General features: G+C 38.8%; 1 protein-coding gene across 6 annotated transcripts in view; it reads left to right on the top strand.

Annotated features, from left to right (window-relative positions):
* ENAH (ENAH actin regulator) overlaps nt 1-17,948 on the top strand; it is a 134,636-nt gene extending 116,688 nt beyond the window's left edge. For 4 of the 6 annotated variants that reach the window (XM_066381279.1, XM_066381264.1, XM_066381299.1 and 1 more), the window contains 6 exons: nt 164-212; nt 3,510-3,576; nt 6,916-6,978; nt 10,055-10,133; nt 14,393-14,450; nt 14,972-17,948. In XM_066381279.1, coding sequence (XP_066237376.1) covers nt 164-212; nt 3,510-3,576; nt 6,916-6,978; nt 10,055-10,133; nt 14,393-14,450; nt 14,972-15,009 — 354 coding nt within the window. In that variant the 3' untranslated portion in view covers nt 15,010-17,948. The remainder of the gene's footprint in view (nt 1-163; nt 213-3,509; nt 3,577-6,915; nt 6,979-10,054; nt 10,134-14,392; nt 14,451-14,971) is intronic. The other 2 variants (XM_066381289.1, XM_066381307.1) reach the window with 1 other exon arrangement.
* Nucleotides 17,949-18,219: the final 271 nt, after the last annotated feature.

Raw genomic sequence — 18,219 nt, 5'->3', positions numbered from 1 at the left:
GGGGTGCCAGAGGGGAATGGCTAGGAAGGAAGGAGAAGGAAGACTCTAGAGATCGCTGAAGGACAGAGTGGAAGATGGCAGAAAGACTATTGGAAACGAAAGTATACACACTCACTATGTACGACAGGTTTGTGATATTATTAATATATATGTTTGTATTTAGGAAGATGCAGAGCCTGTAACTTCTAGGGCCTCATCAACAAGTACACCTGGTAAGTTCAAGAGATGTATTTTAACCTTGATAAACATATACTCTATGTAGTAATACTCCCCATTTCCCATGTTTGGATCAAGTGACTGTGCTTAGTCGCTAAAATGTTCAAGTTTTTCTTCACACTGCAAGCACTGACTTTTCTTTTCTTTGCCTTTTGTTATCCCAGAAACAGCTGTTTAATTTTTTTTAATTGGGAGACCCATTAAAACCCCAGAATTTTCTTTGATGACTCTTTGAAAACCTTAATTTTTACACATTTTGATTTGCATTATTAATACTGACTTGACATTATTCACCAAAACAAAGAAAATACCCTACCAGATGAGAGGGAAGTAAAATTATTATTTTAAATAATTGATTCTTAAAGATAGATAAGGAGGTGGACTGTCTACCCCCCTATTCTTTTAGTCAAATACGAAGAAATGATGTGTCAGTATGTAATAATATCCTATTCTCATGATGGATATAGTGTTCATTAAGTGATATATATCATTAAGTACCACACACACACACTCTTCTTCTCCCTCTCCTTCTCCTTCTCCCACGTATTTCCATTTGGAGACTACCAGCTGCTTCTGAATTACACTTTTTAGAAAACATACTTCTGATTTTGTTTTTGATTGGCACTGTGCCAGACACGTGACAGGCCAGAGAGGCCTGAACACCAAAATCTTGTCCAGCAGGGCACACAAGTGAAAAGTTAATCTTTTACAGCCACATGAATGTTATAAATAGTGTGTCAAAGAAGGGAGGACACTGTACAGTTTGGAGTCACCTGGTTCGTCTCTTCAGAAAAGTGACACTTTACTCTGCGTGGAGGAGCAGTGAGGTTGACTGAATGTAGAAGGAGCGATGTTGTGCAGATGGGGCGCCGGAGATGAGTGAGGGGAGACTGGGAAGCAGTCGGACTCGCCTTTCCAGAGTGGGAATGCTTTCTGAGGAGTATTGGAGAAAGGTAGAAAAGTGAGTTAGAACCAAAATGTTGAAAGCTTTTTATGAAATGATCAGGAATTTAGACTTCAGTCCTCCAAGGAGTGAGTTGACAATCAACTGAGAAGGTTTTAGGAACATTAACAAGGGCAGTTGTGAGCAGTGTGACGTAGGAATCTGGGAGGACCGAGATAGGGAAACCATCTCAGTGATGGTCCAGTGTGTTTCCAGAGACCTGATGTAGGAAACCAGCCTTGGTCCTTCCTCCCGAAACCGACCTGGAGCCTTCTTAGAGCGGAGCCAGCGTCTCTTCCTGCACAGCTGAACGGAACTGCTCCTCCTCAAAACCAAAGCAGCTCTTTCAAGATTGAGAGATGGTTTGGCTGAGAAAGACCTCAGCCAGCTGTTAAACATTAGCCATCGCTATACACCGCATCATAGAATGATACCTTCCTTTCTCCGCTTGCTTTTTTCAGTGACAATGTCCTGAAGGCCACGCCCCCTCCCGCCCCACGCCTGTCCAGTTGTCTGTCCTTCAATTTTATTCAGGACTTCCCTCTTTTCGCCTACTTTGGCATGTGTCTCTTGGATGTGTTTCCTGTTTCTGTCCCTTTGGGACCTCTTTATCTGATTATTTGATGTCCCCTGGTCAGCTCTGGTGGTCATTTAGAAAAATGTGTTAGCTGTTAAATCACAGAAGAAAGAATACAAAGTATAATTTTAAAGGGAGAAATTGATGATTGATCGATTGATGAGGAACGTTAAGATGAATGATGACTTTAAGGTTTCACACCTAGCTTACTAAATGTAACAGAAATCTAGAACACCAGGAAGGATGGCGGTATAGGTAAATGTGCTTCTCGTCTCCTCCCCCAACCACATCAAAATTACAGCTAAAGTACAGAACAGCCATCATTCAGAACTGCCTGAAATCGAGCTGAACGGAAGTCCTACTGCTGGGGAGTTGAAGAAGTCGCATCAAGACTGGTAGAAGGGGCAGAGACATGGAAAAGGGCTGGTCCCACACCCACATGTGGCAGATAAAAAGTGGGAGAGAATTTAGATGTGGAGGTGGCCTAGGGGTCCCAGCCCCACACTAGGCCCCCCAGCCCAGGGTTCCAGTGCCAGGAAGAGAAGTCCTCAGAACTTCTGGCTGTTAAAACCAGTGGGACCGAGGCTGAGGGAGATGGAGGCTGTTGGAGTCAGTCCCAGACAGTTCGTCTTAAAGAGCCCGCACACGGGCTTGCTCGGAGTCATTCCCCCTGAATTCCAGGGCTGGGGCAGCAGCTTGAAAGACACCAGAGCCATAGGGAGGAACTGAATTGTCCCAGCATCAGGGTGAGAGCTGTGGGGGACAGCTTTCTGCCAGATGGAAATGCTGGAGGAGGCCGTTCTTCCTTTGATGTGTCCTCCCCCACAGAATCAGCAGGCAGGCACCATATCTGAGCTTCCATCAACCTGGCTCACACTGCCCCACCCTTCCAACCTTGGTGATTCTAATTGAGTTTCCTAGTTAACACTGTTCACTGAGATCACAGTTCCTACTTAGACTTGATTCTCACGTGACTCAAATGCTTTCTTCCATGACAAGATTCCACTCCTGATTTCAGCAAGTCATTTAATGAGGCCAGTGATGGTATATGTGATTCAGCCCAAATTAGAGAAACAATTCAAAGCACAACTGCTAACCAGTGAGCCACTACATAATATCTGTTGTAGTAGGAGTTTAGAGTGAACTTACATTTAACTGGAATTATCTGCTAAGTCCCAAGAATTGGTTTCTTTGAGAATGAAGGAAATGCAATAGAATTGCATGGTTCTGAATTTTATTTTGAATTGTTTGAATTTTTTCCAAGATGACTATTTGAATTTAGATTAAAGATCAAAGTTTACGAACACATTATAGGTTTACTTTTTGTTTTACTGTTGGCACAAAAATAGTTTAAAATATTATGGTTATACTGTCTCAGTCTGATAAATTTACATTTTCTCTTAATTTAAAATAATTTATACTATTTCATTCTAACTAATTAACAATGTCCTACTCTTATTCTGATTATCCTATCTTTATTACAGAGACTTCTTTCCATCCAGTGTGTAGAATTATAGTATTTTAGATTTAACAATCTAAGTATATCCTAGGGAAACTTGTTACACTTGCTTATTCTTCTTATTTTATGGTCTGAAATTGTTCAAATTAGAATCCTTATCTTAGATTTTAATTAAAGTTCAGAACTGAATTAAAATTTTCTTATTTACCTATAATACTACATAAACCTTGATAGTGGTATTTGATATCATTTGTTTTATATTAACACTGGGAGTGTGTAGGATATTCAATAACTTACATTCTTTGTTTTTAAAGAACCAACAAGAAAACCTTGGGAAAGAACAAACACCATGAACGGCAGCAAGTCACCCGTTATCTCCAGGTATCAATTTTCCCCCCCTCAGTTTGATACTACATTTTTATCTAAAAAGAAATTGACACCTACGTTTTTATTGGAGAAAAGAAATGGATGGTAGGTTTGAACTTATACAGTGGAGCAAATATAACACCTGCCTGTATTCCTCCTGCTGCTGGACAAGCACTGGCCCCTTTGCCTTGTCCCCAGTGAGTATCTCAACCCTACCCTGTGCTGTTAGCAGCCGGGTTGTCTGAAATTTCAGATAGCTTTTAGTTCTCCCAATTTTTATTTTTATTTTGAAAGATTCAAAACTCCAGAAAAGTTAAAGGAACAGTACAGTGAGCACCCTTATAGCCATCACATAAATCCACCAGTTATTACCATTTTGCCACTTTTGCTTGAACTCTTTATGTGCACATCTGCACTTTTTTTCCCTTGGAAGAGTTGGAAGGCATTTTGCAAATATTTGCTGCTTCACTATAAAGGCTTTTGCATTTTTCTTAAGAACCAACACGTTTCCTACATAATCCCAATACCATTAGCACTCTCGAGAAATTTAATGCTGAACGATATTACATAATAGAGCCACATTTTCCCATTAGTCTCAGTGACATCCTGTATTTTGTAAATGTAATTTTTGAAAGAAACATGTTTTACACTGAAAAGGAGCTGGAGACAAAAGACTGCAATGTTTATGAGAGAACAAAATGAAACCTAAATTTTTGAATTTGTAAAGTAGAAAGATTTATTTGAAACTCTCAGTTTGAAACTTCTAATTATAATCAAGTTAGAAAAGATCCTGCCCAGCAACAAGATTAGCTAATTCATGTTTCTGCAAGTGGTCATGTGTCGAGGTCAGGAATATTCAGTATTCCTTAGCTAGGCATACTTTATTATCACAACTAAGTTTATAACACAAGTCTTTAACATAGAACTTTTTTTTCAGTTTATGAGACAGTTGCAGTGGTCAGCAAACTCATTAGTCAGCAGAGCCAAATATCAACAGTACAACGATTGAAATTTCTTTTGAGAGCCACATTTTTTAAACGTAAACTATATAAGTAGGTATATTGCTATTAACTTAATTAGGGCATGTGGTCTTTTGTGGAAGAGCCACACTCAAGGGGCCAAAGAGCCGCATGTGACTCATGAGCTGCGGTTTGCTGACCACTAGAAAGGACTCCTAGAAATGAAAGAAGCTATTTTCCTTAGAGGCTGAAGAGTTATTTGCCTTATTTTTGCCTCCTGAAAAGCAAACCTGACTCAAAGAAATCTAATAAAGAAAATGCAAAGATAGACCTCATATTGTCACAAATCTCTCTGTTAGCCTAAATCTAGATCTAATTTTGCATTTTATTTTTTGTCTGGTGGTGACAGAGTTTGCTGAGGACACTATTATTTAAGCACCCCAAAGAAACCGGACCTTTTTGAGTGATTAGGTGCTTTTAGTTTCTAAAGTGACTGAAAGATGAACCTATTTGATTTTAGAGGAAATGCAGGAATTGCCTTTGGTGACATGCTTTTCCAGTAGAGTAGAGTAGTTGCCCATTTATGTTTCTCAGATGCCTGGTTGATGTAGTCTTTGAATGCAGGTCTAGTTGTTGGTACAGCCTTCCTTCCATAGCACATTAGGAAGTCTGATTTATCATGTACATTTCAGAGAACAGAACCGTGTGTGTGAATAGTGACAAGGAAGGTCATTTCTCCTCTCCACCACTGCTCATCCCTGCCTCACTGATAGGAATGCCATCGTGAGCTTGCCTACATACAGTGAAACTAAGTCATGGTAGACGTGTCTTAGAAGGGACATACAAGAGGTTCTCCAAATGGAAATGTTCTTTGATGTGTTTGGGTTCATTTAGTAAAGGAAAAAGTATTTCTTAAAAGATTTTTCAGGCTTCTAAAGGAAGTTTAATAAGTTGTCAAAGGACACCCTTTAAAAAATATGTTTATATAGATTAATGGAATCTTGGCTCTTATTATCCATCAGTGGTTGTAATCCTGTTTTGACCCTGGTAGGTGGCTTTTCTCTCCTTACCCAAAGTAGAAATTCTGAAAGGCCCAATAATTTCCTGACCACTCACATACCTTTTGATACATTTTTTTTTTTTTTTTCTGAAGCTGGAAATGGGGAGAGACAGTCAGACAGATTCCTGCATGCGCCTGACCGGGATTCACCCGCACGCCCACCAGGGGGCGACACTCTGCCCACCAGGGGGCGATGCTCTGCCCCTCCGGGGCATCGCTCTGCTGCAACCAGAGCCACTCTAGCGCCTGGGGCAGAGGCCAAGGAGCCATCCCCAGCGCCCGGGCCATCTTTGCTCCAAAGGAGCCTTGCTGCGGGAGGGGAAGAGAGATACAGAGAGGAAGGAGAGGGAGAGGGGTGGAGAAACAGATGGGCGCTTCTCCTGTGTGCCCTGGCCGAGAATCGAACCCGGGACTCCTGCACGCCAGGCCGAGGCTCTACCACTGAGCCAACCGGCCAGGGCCCCTTTTGATACATTTGATCTAACCACTGATATGTGCGATGTGTCTTAAAATTTCAAAGCAAACACTTTTAAAACATAAACAATTTTAAAAATATGTTTAAAAGACTAAGAACTATATTGCTCTTCTTCGTAAGTTATCTCCTGTTCCTTCCAAAAAGCAAGTTCATTGGCCACTTTAAGTTTTTATTTATTTAAGTGTGCCTCATCCTTGCACGGTAAGTGTAAATACCCATTTCTCTTGTGAATGTCCATTTCATAGTTATGTTAATGGTAGACTGGGTTAATATCCTGTAATAATATACAGGAGATACTGTATTATACTGTACTATAAACTGAAGACATCACATAGTAAAGCAAGGATGTTGGATTTAAAAATATAGTTAAACTGTGATTGGAATGTAATGTTGGGTAGGTTGTCATTTCTTCCTCTGGTTTTCATTAAGAGCTTACAAAACTTGTGTTCCAGATGGAAAAAATGTTCTTTGCGTGCCTCCTGAGAAGAGTTGATTTGGGTACTTCAAGCTACAATGATTTTTACTGTGTTTTTATTTGAGATGATATAGCTGTAGGTCCACTCTAACAGCAATGTCTGTGTTTTGATAACTTGTTGAGTCTGTATTGTAGATTTTACTATGTCTACTGTCTGTAAAAATGATTTAAAAAATTCTCTGTGATTAAGTAAATACTGTCCTCATAATTAGTATTAGTCTCCAAATTTCTTCTTTTTAGGGGAAAAACTTATTTTAAGGTTAATGGAGTCCTTTAGTTTTTATTTTGTTTACTAAGACTAAAAACCTATAAAATAATAACATAATGAGAATTATTTTTTAAAGTTCTATTATATACCCCTTTAAATGGTTTTTCCCCTTCATAGACGGGATTCTCCAAGGAAAAATCAGATTGTTTTTGACAACAGGTCCTATGATTCATTACACAGGTATCATCCTGACGTGACTTTGTGATTTGAGACTTAATAACATTTTCAGGATAGGGCTGAGCTTTTTCTACATGGATTGGTAATCACCACAAGGGAGGTACTTAGAAAGATGGAACTTTTCATGTTTAGCTTTATTTAAAACACTTTTTAAAAAATTCTAAGAAATTTAAATTAGAGAAATTAATGGTGTTCATTTCCCTGCCATCACTTTGGATTAGGATAAATATGTATAAATGATCAACGTATCAGAATTACTAGATAGGGAGCTGCCGCCACATATATCTGGCTGTTTGCAGCTTTTGCAATTTCTCTTAAAGGCTGTTCTCTTTATAAGTATGGGACAAGGCTTTTAAAAGGTGGAATACTGGAACACGGGACAGTTTTATAATCACAATTGTGGAGGTTATTCTTTGAGGAAAATCTCTGTTTTCTAAATTCTTTGTTGTAAATCGAGTATCTTTAACAACTTAACGTGTAACATCCCGAACAGATGATTTGTTTTCTAGAATGAGTTTAGCTATACCAGTTTTTTAAATTAAGGAGACTTCAGACGTGAAACAGGCTTTCTTTCATTACAAAAAAAAAATGGCAGTTAAAAAGAAATCCTCAAATGTTTAAGCTATATTGAGAGTTAATTTGGCAGAACAAGAACTTAAATATTATAATACATTTATATTATAGGTAAGTATCTAGAAGCAACACTCTCATTATAAAGTAATAAAAATCTTTGAGAAACTCTCAAATATTGTTAACAACTATGGTGAAAACCCATAGATAAGAAATAACTGAGATCTACCTATGTTATTATATACATTTATTTTTAAAAATACACAGCAGGTCCACTGGGAACATGAACTAAGTATAAGTAGTATATAGAAGAGTGTTAATGGCACGAGTAAGGAGTTCTGTAATCAGACTCTATTTGACCAATTTGTTAATGGTTAAAATTATTTTCATGCCATTGATGATTAAAATATTTAATAAAGTTTGTCAGACAGTTAAGTCTACATAAAATGTTTATATTGTAATAGTGAAATATTTTTTTTTCTTGAGGTGATTTAATTTTTAAGACCAAAAGACTTATTTAGGACATTTGCCAGTGGATAGAAAAATAGCATTTAACAGTAAATCTTTCTCTTGTGAGCCAGTCTTCTCAGTAGTCTGCTGCTTTCACACACGGTGGGTCCTGGGACAGCATTGTTGATAAACCTTTTTAAACAAGTGGTGATTACATCTTTCCTTCAGTATGAAAAGTTCCCCCCTTTAGTTTTTTATCATGGTGGCGATGGTTGGCGGTGTTGGTGATGGATTGCATGTTAGCATGAATTCAAGTTTTTTTTTAATTGCATGGTTTCACAATTGTTGACAATATAAGAGCAATAATTTCTTGCACTATTTAGTAAATATGGGTATGTTCATGGCATACCGCCCGGTTAAGTAGTAGCCTGTAGCTGTTCACATCAATGTAAGGGTATTCATTATATAGCTTAGGAGATAACATTTAGCTAGTTGTTCCACTTAAATGTGAAAAGTAAAAGATAAGCAGAGTAGTTAATAATGTAATTCTGGAGAGAGGTGCGGGGGTATATGAAACTCACAGTGTGTCGACTTGAAGAATATTTTGCTAGAACAGACAATACACAGAGTACTGTGACTTGCATACTGTGGGCCTCTATACATCTTCAGTGTCTATGGCATTAGTAATCTCTTCAGCAAAGTAAAAAAGTAGCAAGGAAACGCATGAATCTTCTTACTCCCACAGCGCCTGTCTCATGCTTATTTAATGACATTTTCTGAAAGTTATTATTTTCCTTGTTTGTATGAGCGTTTGCAGATAGCTAATAAATATAAATTGGTTGGCTTGCCTCACAGCAACCTTTTGAGCAGTCCTATGTCTGATGTTAAAGCAAATGAACTCATTGTTTCATCTTCACCAACAATGCCTGTGGGTTTGGGTATAATGTGCCTTATAAGAATTATGCAGTTATAACTTTGTAAAAGTTATACCTATTGAATCTTGCATCAGATTGTTTAACATCGGTACTCTGCCAAATTGAAACTCTATCCACTTGACTAATGGTTTTCTTTTGCATTAACTTGTGGCCCTCAAAGAGTGACCACTTACTATACTAAACCAGAAAATTAAGGCAGACCCAACAGAATATCTGAATTTTCCTCTGAGGATTTTCTCTTTTTGCCAGAACTGGAGAGGGAGTCATGACTGACTTATTTGATAGTAAAACTTTTGTTTAAAATAATACCTTATCCCAAAGACTTTATTTCTCATGTGATCATTTTATTAGAAGCTAAACTTTTGAAAATGTAGTAATTCATAGTCAGCTTCTGTGTGGCATTTCCTTTTAAAAAAATAATTTTATGGAAGTGTTAACCAAAACACACCATTCAGATGACATTTCCATAAAAACTTCATCAGGAAGTAGCCACATATACAGTTGGGTAAGAATGTATTTTTATCTTAATCATTTTCCCAACAGTTGTATTTATTTTGATGCTTGAAATGGAAAAAAAATATACAAAGAAATCGTGCTTAGTAAAATGCCCCCCCCCCCCCCCCCGCCACAAACCAAGGTGTAAAATTTGTAAATTGGTTTATATCAGTCAATGTTTGTTTTTATATTTTCCTGCCCACTGGTTTGTAAAAAGCTACTTAGTAGATGATGTACAATTTCAGAAGAAGGAGAAAACAAGGTGGTGTCACTTGGGCCTCGGATGTTGCAGCTAGCCTTGTGTCTCTGTCTAGATCAACATGTTACATGTTACCTGGTCACCCTGCCTTGTGCCCAGAGAACATTGTCTTCTACTCTTAACTGAAGAAGTCTCATCAACCTAGCACCCTTTTCTAATGTCTTTAAAAATAACTGAAAATCTGAGAAATGTGAAGAGTTTCTGCTTTCTGTTCTAATTTGCCCTACACCTTTGGCAATTAACTTTTTAACACAACGTCTTATAAGAAATGTACTAAAATCTGGTGTTGGATTGTCAATTTGCAATTATTTAAGAGCTCTTTAAATGTCCTAAGTGTTGTTTACCTCTCCTGGGCATTTCATTTGTACAGACCAAAATCTGCACCCTCATCCCAGCCCAGTGCCAACGGAGTCCAGACCGAGGGCCTAGACTACGACAGACTGAAGCAGGTGGGCCCCCGCGCAGCCGCCCTTTGTTTGCTCTGGCTTCTTGTTAAACAAATCTCGTGTGCATGTGTTTGACAGATCACAAATGTGCTTGAAAGCATATAGCGTTAAGAGATTTTTCTACAAATTAAACAGAGGCATTCTTTTTGCAGCTTCTTATGTTTTGAGTCAGTGGGTTTGCTTAAAGTTTCAGCAGTAGTAGAGGTTGGCAGTGGTTTCGTGGGACAGCGCAAACTTTCAATGAATGTACCTGGTGTATAGTTGTTTAAAAGGGTAAGGGGGCTCCCACTTTCACTTACATTGGCCAAAATGGACCCAGAAAATCTGGTTTTAGCAAGAGTGTGGGGAAGCTGGGCACTCAACGTGTACTCCTGCTTTCCAGGAAACAGCTTGGGAAAAATAAATCAAAAGCCCCTAAAAATAAATATCTACTTTTGAATCCAGCAGTTTCACTTTTAAGAATTTGTGCTAAGAAACCACAGGCGTGTGTAAGTATATAATACTGCTCACAAAAATTAGGGGATATTTCAAAATGAATATGAAGTGATAAAAAAAAGCATTTGGTTATTTTTTATTAAACAAGAACATCAGAAAAGCATAAAAGTCAACGAAAATGGCCCTGTCCAGTTGGCTCAGTGGTAGAGCGTCGGCCTGGTGTGCAGGAGTCCTGGGTTCGATATCCGGCCAGGGCACACAGGAGAAGCGCCCATCTGCTTCTCCACCCCTCCCCCTCTCCTTCCTCTCTGTCTCTGTCTTCCCCTCACGCAGCCAAGGCTCTATTGGAGCAAAGTTGGCCCGGGTGCTGAGGATGGCTCCATGGCCTCTGCCTCAAGTGCTAGAATGGCCCTGGTTGCAACAGAGCAATGCCCCAGATGGGCAGAGCATCGCCCCCTGGTGGGCATGCTGGGTGGATCCTGGTTGGGCGCATGCGGGAGTCTGTCTGACTGCCTCCCCATTTCCAACTTCAGAAAAATACAAAAAAAAGGTCAACAAAAGTTCAATTATGCAAATGAGATGCAAAATCAACTTTTATTTCATTGGTGGAAAGGCACTATACAAAAGTGTCTGCATGTTCCCTGATCCCCTAATTTTTGTGAGCAGTATAGTATGAAGCAGTGCTCTGCAGCTGTTAAGGAGTCATACTTGAGAGAGCATTTAACAATGACCTGTGAACACATGCCCAGGTTAGGGGAAACACTGGTAACCAAACAATACGAAGTCATCTCAATTTTATTTTTTAAGAAAAGATATTGTCCATACTTTCTACAGATGCATTATATTCAATACCTTTGTACTCAGAGGAAAGAAGTAGGAATAATAGATGATGAAATTGTGGAGCTTTAAAATAGCTTATTCCTAGAAGAGGTAAAATATGTTTTTTATAAAGTTGGTAGTATTAAAAAGATTCAAAATGGTAGGCAGTGCATCTTAGTAAGGTGACTGTCGATTCTGCAGACCCAAGTACAGATGGACCGGTAATGGAAACGTGACCTTAGCCTTCCTGCCCTGCGCGGCAGTTCAGCCTCAGAACATACCCACTGTACTACTCACCATGGTAATGTGTATTGACTTGCTGTAGACTGAGGGCCAGGTGTCTGCTAGCTTCTTGGCATGACATTGTTGCCTAATCCCCAAAGTAGTCATGTCAGGTAGTGTTTATCCTCAAATTCCACACCTGAGGCTCGCTCAGAGATGTAGTTTCCTCAGTTCCACAGCTAAGTAGGTAGTTGAGTCAGAATTAGAACCCCAATCTTTCTTCTAACCCTATTTTTCCCATTCTGTCACTCATTTTTAAAACTGTCAGCAGATGTTTGAGTGGGATCAAAAAGGGCTCCAATAATGTTGCTGTCAGATGAGTTCAAAACAAAGGTAAATGGGATTAAAGAGAGAAAGCCTAACAGTAATTTCAGACAAATTTAGTTTTTGTACTGCCTAACTTTTTGGAAAGTTAAATTGAGTTATGTAATTTGAAAAGGAAACATGTGGTGATTGATAAAGCCTTTGCTTTCCTGTGTATTAAATATGCCTTTGTTTTCTTGAAAAACATTTTAAAATAGAGCACTTTTACACACTATATTATGTTCTTGGCTAGCTGAAGAGCAACAGAAGAGAGGATAAGTTTGATTTTAGTGGTGCTTATCAGATTAATTTGAATAAGGATATCTGTTAATCCATATAATAGTTTTTTTAATTGAGAGGCGTGGAGGCAGAGAGACAGATTTCTGCCTGTGCCCCAACTGGGATCCACCCAGCAAGGCTCCCATGGGATGATTCTTTGCCCATCTGGGGCCATTGCTCCATTGCTTGGCAACTGAGCTATTTTAGTGCCTGAGACGAGGCCGTGGTGGCATTCTCAGCGCGAGGACCAAAGTGCTCAAATGAGCCATGGCTGCAGAAAGGGGGGGGAGTTTGAGGGTGGGAGTGGAGAGGTGGATAAACAGACGGTTGCTTCTCCTGTGTGCCCTGACTGGGAATTGAACCCCGGACTTCCACATGCTGTGTCCTGTGATGATGCTCTACTGCTGAGCCTACAGGCCAGGGCTAGTCCATATACCATATTTTTCACTCCATAAGACGCACCTGACCATAAGACACACCTAGGGTTTTAAGGAGGAAAATAAGAAAAAATATTTTGAACCTAATGGTGTGTTAAAATATTTAATAAAATAATGTATTTTTCGCTCCGTAAGATGCATGAGCATTTTCTCCTCCACTTTTTTTTGGGGGGGGAGGGGGGTGCGTCTTATGGAGTGAAAAATACGGTAATAATTTATGTCTCAGTTTTCTCATTGGTAAAATATGGAGGAATTAAACTAATTGATAGTTTTCAACTTTATTTTAAACATGTAGAGCTTTCTTAGAAAATGAACTTTAAACACAGAACAATTTACTATTACCTGAAATGTGTGCAATAGAAAAGTCACATAACCCAAAACTACTCCTTCCTAAGAAGAGTAGGGGTTATTTTTCACCATTAAATTTGTGGTGCCCCTGTCGCTTTCATGTTACATGGTTCTTGATCTTTATTTTAATGCGGGGGGGGGATGTCCATGATTTCAAATTGAACTTAGAAATTTTACAAAATAAAAATAGTGTTGCCTGACCAGGCAGTGGCGCAGTGGATAGAGCATTGGACTGGGATGTGGATGGACCCAGGTTTGAGACCCTGAGGTCGCCAATTTGAGCACGGGCTCATCTGGTTTGAGCAAGGCTCACCAGCTTGGACCCAAGGTCGCTGGCTCAAGCAAGGGGTTACTCGATCTGCTGAAGGCCCACGGTCAAGGCACATATGAGAAAGCAATCAATGAACAACTAAGGTGCCACACGAAAAACTGATGATTGATGCTTCTCATCTCTCTCCATTCCTGTCTGTCTGTCCCTACCTATCCCTCTCTCTCTCTCTCTCTCTCTCTCTCTCTCTCTCTGTCCCTGTAAAAAAAAAAATAGTGTTGTTTTCTTGGAGGAAGGAGGGTCCAGAGTACCACTGTTAAGTAAAAATATAATATGGGCCACATAAGTACTTTAAGATGTCTAGTAGCCACATTAAGTGCAGAGAAAGATGTGAAATTTCAGAATAATATTTTAATATGTAACCGATACTTTAAAATTACTAGTGAGTTACTATACATTATTTTCTTACTAAGTTTTTGAAACCTCGTGTGTGTTGACATTTAGAGAGCATCTCACTTCAGACTAGCCACAGCCAAGTGCTCAGTGGCTGCATGTGTCTGGGCCCTGCTCTACTGGGTAGGGCAGATCCAGGTTTGTCTCCATGTGAGGGCAGCCCCCGAGGGTCCCCAGGGGAACCCTGGGTTCCTGGAAACACAGATGGGCAGCACTGGTGATTCCTGTGCTTCATACCAGATGACAGATTTGCCCAGAGCTGGGTGTCCAGTTCCTGCCTTTCTCCTGTCTGCACCTTGGGGTGTTTACCCCTCAGACTGCTCCAGGAAGACCAGATTAAAGCAGAGTTCTCATCTTTTCTAGAGACGATATGAGTCAAACCTTTTACTGGATGGCAGAAGAATGATTCTGGTTTTAGGAAGCATTCTGTTTCATGTCTTACTAGGTTGGAATAAACAAAGACCAGGAGAGATAAACTATTAACATTTACCAAGGCTAGTCTTCTAATACATAAGCCGTGACTCTGGAAGCAAAAACCATGCTTCATATTTCATACATTCTTAAAATTGTATATGAGCATGAATCTTTTCAGCAATAATTTTTTTATGTATTTCTGATGTTTTTCTCTAATATTTTAGGACATTTTAGATGAAATGAGGAAAGAATTAACAAAGCTAAAAGAAGAGCTTATTGATGGTGAGTGTCTAACAGATCTAGTACTCCCGTAGAGTCTTGTTTAAGAATAGTAAGTTTTCACAAAAGGCAAGTAAAGAAATTGCCAGTTTATTACATGAGGGCATAAAACAGTTACTTTTCCATAGCAGCCTGCCCTTTGTTTGGCTTGTGGGAGGAGCCCTCTCTCTTTTCTGTAATGGAGGTAAAATTTGGGATGAATAAGATTCCTCAGCTTCAGGTACAGAGTAGTAATTGCTGAAAAACTGGGTGAACAGGTTCTGCTCTGAGGGACCTCTCCTCGTCCATCCCATCACACTGCTCTCTTGTTTTGGAGCCCATAGCATAAATAAATAGCTATCTGAAAATTAGGATCGTCTTTGTAGTAAGACAACTAAATGATCCATACAGTGAAAGATACAAGATCAGTATGTCATTTTATTTCTGTGAGTTTGAACACTGTCATTAAAATTTCTTAAAATTGAGTCACTCATTTATTTTACCTGGTTATATTTATTTTGAACGCTTTTCCTTTTTCTACCCAGCAATCAGGCAGGAACTGAGCAAGTCAAATACTGTGTAGAGAAACAAACTAAGGAGAGATAGGACTTCAATCTGGAGAAAGAAAGAAAATAACCACCTACAAACAACAACTGTTAACCACAAAACCCAACATTTTGTGAGCCGTGAGAAGAAGACAGAGACAGTCGGAAGGAGGGAAAAACCAACATACTTGGAAAGCCTTCAGACACTATTACTCTGGCGATAAGCTATTTCCTTCCCAGTTTGCTGCTTTTTCTTCTGACTTTTTCAACAGGATGGAAGAGTTGTGTAAGAGTTCATGTAACAGTTATGCAGAAAATACTAAGCCTGTCAGGCAAGACCACTGTGCATTGAAATAGTTTCATGTCAAGATAAAATCTCACATTTCCCCACAATCCCATTGCTAAAATAAAGAGGAGAAAGGCTTACGAAGTTTTTTCCAAGAGAGCGCTGATGAAGAATTCTGCAGGTTGTGCTATTGTATTGTAAATGTTTCTCTCAGGTTTGTCTTCCTATCATATGATTCCATGAATATGAGATGAGCCCTCTGCAGGTTGCCATCCTCAAAATGTGGGACAAATGGAATTGTTTTGTGTTTTCAAAGGGTGATATTTATCAGAAAGTGTCCTAAAAATTGATTTGTGCAGTTTGAGGAATTTTAGAATGATAGGAAGTCTCTCGAGTTAGCCTTCATGCAATTTTGTAGATTAAAACATAAAATTTGTCCTGAATTTAAAGATTTAGATGCCTTCCTAAATTGTTACAATGCTTTACCAAATCTATGACTCCTACATAACACAAACCAGTGGTCAAATGTACAACAGTATATTGTAGATTTACTGTAGGTTTTCAACCTTTTTTAGATTTATGCATGTGGACATTTTTATAATGTAATTACAACCACCACAAAATTAGCTTTTTTAATTGCAGACTGTAATGCATGTCACCATAATATGTAGTGGCCTTCTCCAGGCCTAGTCCCAGGGAAGACATTTTGTAGCATATGGGAGAATGGGGGGGAAGGGAAGGAATAATTTTTTATTTCAAGTTAATTTCTGCACTTTTTTCTCAATTACGTGCATGAAAAATAGCGAGGACTATTTTGTGACTTTAATTGGTAAATATGTTAAAACCAACTACATACTTAATCTTCCCCATCATGTCTTCAGCTATTTGTCCTTCAGCCTCAGTAATTTCAATGGTCTGAAACATGATTCTGAGCTCCACATGAAGTATGTCTTCCTGTGGAGCTCAGAAGCTCAATCCCTGAATCTGGCAGTCACTATTACCTAGGTGCCCTGCAGGAATGTACAGGTTCGTGCTTCTGACTGCGAAGCTGCTTTTGAATCTTGTTAATGTTGACTTGCAAGACCTAACAATGACGGCAGTGGCTGAGTCACAGAAAGTATTGATTGGGTAAGGGGAAACCGGTGAGGAGTTCTGCATAGTTTTAATAAACAAAGTGACAGTTGGGTGGTGGGAACAAGGAATTAAGATACCGCGTACCACTATGTGTGTGTGCGTGTTTGTGTGTGCACATGCGTGTGTGTGTAATCCACTCCTTTCTCTGACATTTGTGAGATGAAAATAGGGAAGAAATCCTATCTGTTGCAATGATAGATTTTTTTTTTTTGGAAACTTAGGAAATCAGAAATTCTCCAGGCTCTCCATCTTGATTCATGCTTGAGTTGTTAATGTGCCATATTTACTTTGATATCTTTGATTATCAGGAAAGTTTTACTAAAATTTTAAAGAAAGAGTCCATTTTCACCTGCTTTCTAGGTTCTGTGAGTCTCCGCTTAGGAGGCAGAGTTTGTTGATAGCAGTTTTCCAAACGCTGGCGACAGGAGGTGCTGCCACTTCAGAGAGATTGGAGTGAGGGAATTTTTTTTTCCCCTTTAAAAGTCGCTTTCTGTAGAAACTTCATTTTTAGATTTAATCTGTGATGGGTGAGCTATCATAATTCAAGTATACAGTTCTTTTATTTTCTGTCAGCTCTTCATTGTCATACATTAGTATAAATACATTAAAGATGCAACAAGCTTGTAAAGTACTGTTTTCTAAAAGAAATAGGAGGCATTTTTGTCTTTATTATTATACTTTTGGTTATATAAACACTCATGATATAAACACTTATGTCCCCTATAAATCTGGTCAGAGGTAACTTTTGATTTTGTTGGTTCAGTTAACTAGTCTATATAGTAGGGTAGAGGATTCTGGGTACAAATGGTCCAAAGTAAGAGAAAAGACTACCATAAGATGCTAGATCTTGAAAAGACACTGGTTTGTGCACTAAACGTTTTGTGCCTTGGTCTAATATTATTAACATGATGTCTGTAAAAATGACGAGAAGAACCAGTGTTGAGCCATGTTATATTTTCCATCATTTTGCATTATCCCAGATTGCTAAATATGTTCCTTCTGAGAAGTTTGCTTGAATTACTGTACATCTGCTGTCACGTAACAGTTGTCATTGTTAGAGATTTCAATAATTAAAATGGAAAACAGAAGCTTACCTTATTTTCCTTCTCCAAACCATGTTGGAGCCACATTACTGCGACAGTTTTTGTGCCCCTGGACAGCGGATGTCTTACGCAGTTTAGGGGATCCTTTCTCATTTCAGGAAGGTACTTCTTTCCTCAACACTGTGACCTGACCTGTGACACATCTGTGCTCTACACTCTGTAAATGGCTGACAAGTCAATTGCAAACCAACTGAATGTACAAATCTTAGTGCTGGTGCTGAAATCTCTTCAGAATAGTCATCCTGATTTCAAAGTTTGTTTTGAAATTTGCAAGCATCAAGTGTCAATCAGAACTGAAGCTGAAACACTAATGAATGTCGGATTCTCACGCATTAGGTGTACTTCCTTTTTAGAGTGTTTGGTTCTCTGCTGTTTTACCGTACTGTTTCATTTAAATTTCCTACATGCTAACTTCATTTGTGCGATCGAAATAAAATTGCAGTATATACATGTTGCTTGTTTGTGACACTGAGATAATCTTCTAAAATAATCTGTTGGTTCTAAAGTAAGCTATATTGAATGTGAAAAATCACTTTTTAAAGTCCATGACTTCACTGCTGAAAGTTTACATCACTGTCCTTCAAGGTTTCATAAAAGTCATAAATACTGAGTAATTGTACAAAGGGAATACGTGTAATGTATCTACTTTTGTTTGAAATCACTAACTGTTGGCTCTTCCCAAATTGTTTTGGCCTCACTTGACACAGTGTTTTTAATCATAAAAT

This window comes from Saccopteryx leptura, chromosome 1 (assembly GCF_036850995.1).
Source record: "Saccopteryx leptura isolate mSacLep1 chromosome 1, mSacLep1_pri_phased_curated, whole genome shotgun sequence".
NCBI classification, from domain to species: Eukaryota; Metazoa; Chordata; class Mammalia; order Chiroptera; family Emballonuridae; genus Saccopteryx; species Saccopteryx leptura.
This window is presented reverse-complemented; position numbering and strand designations above follow the sequence as displayed.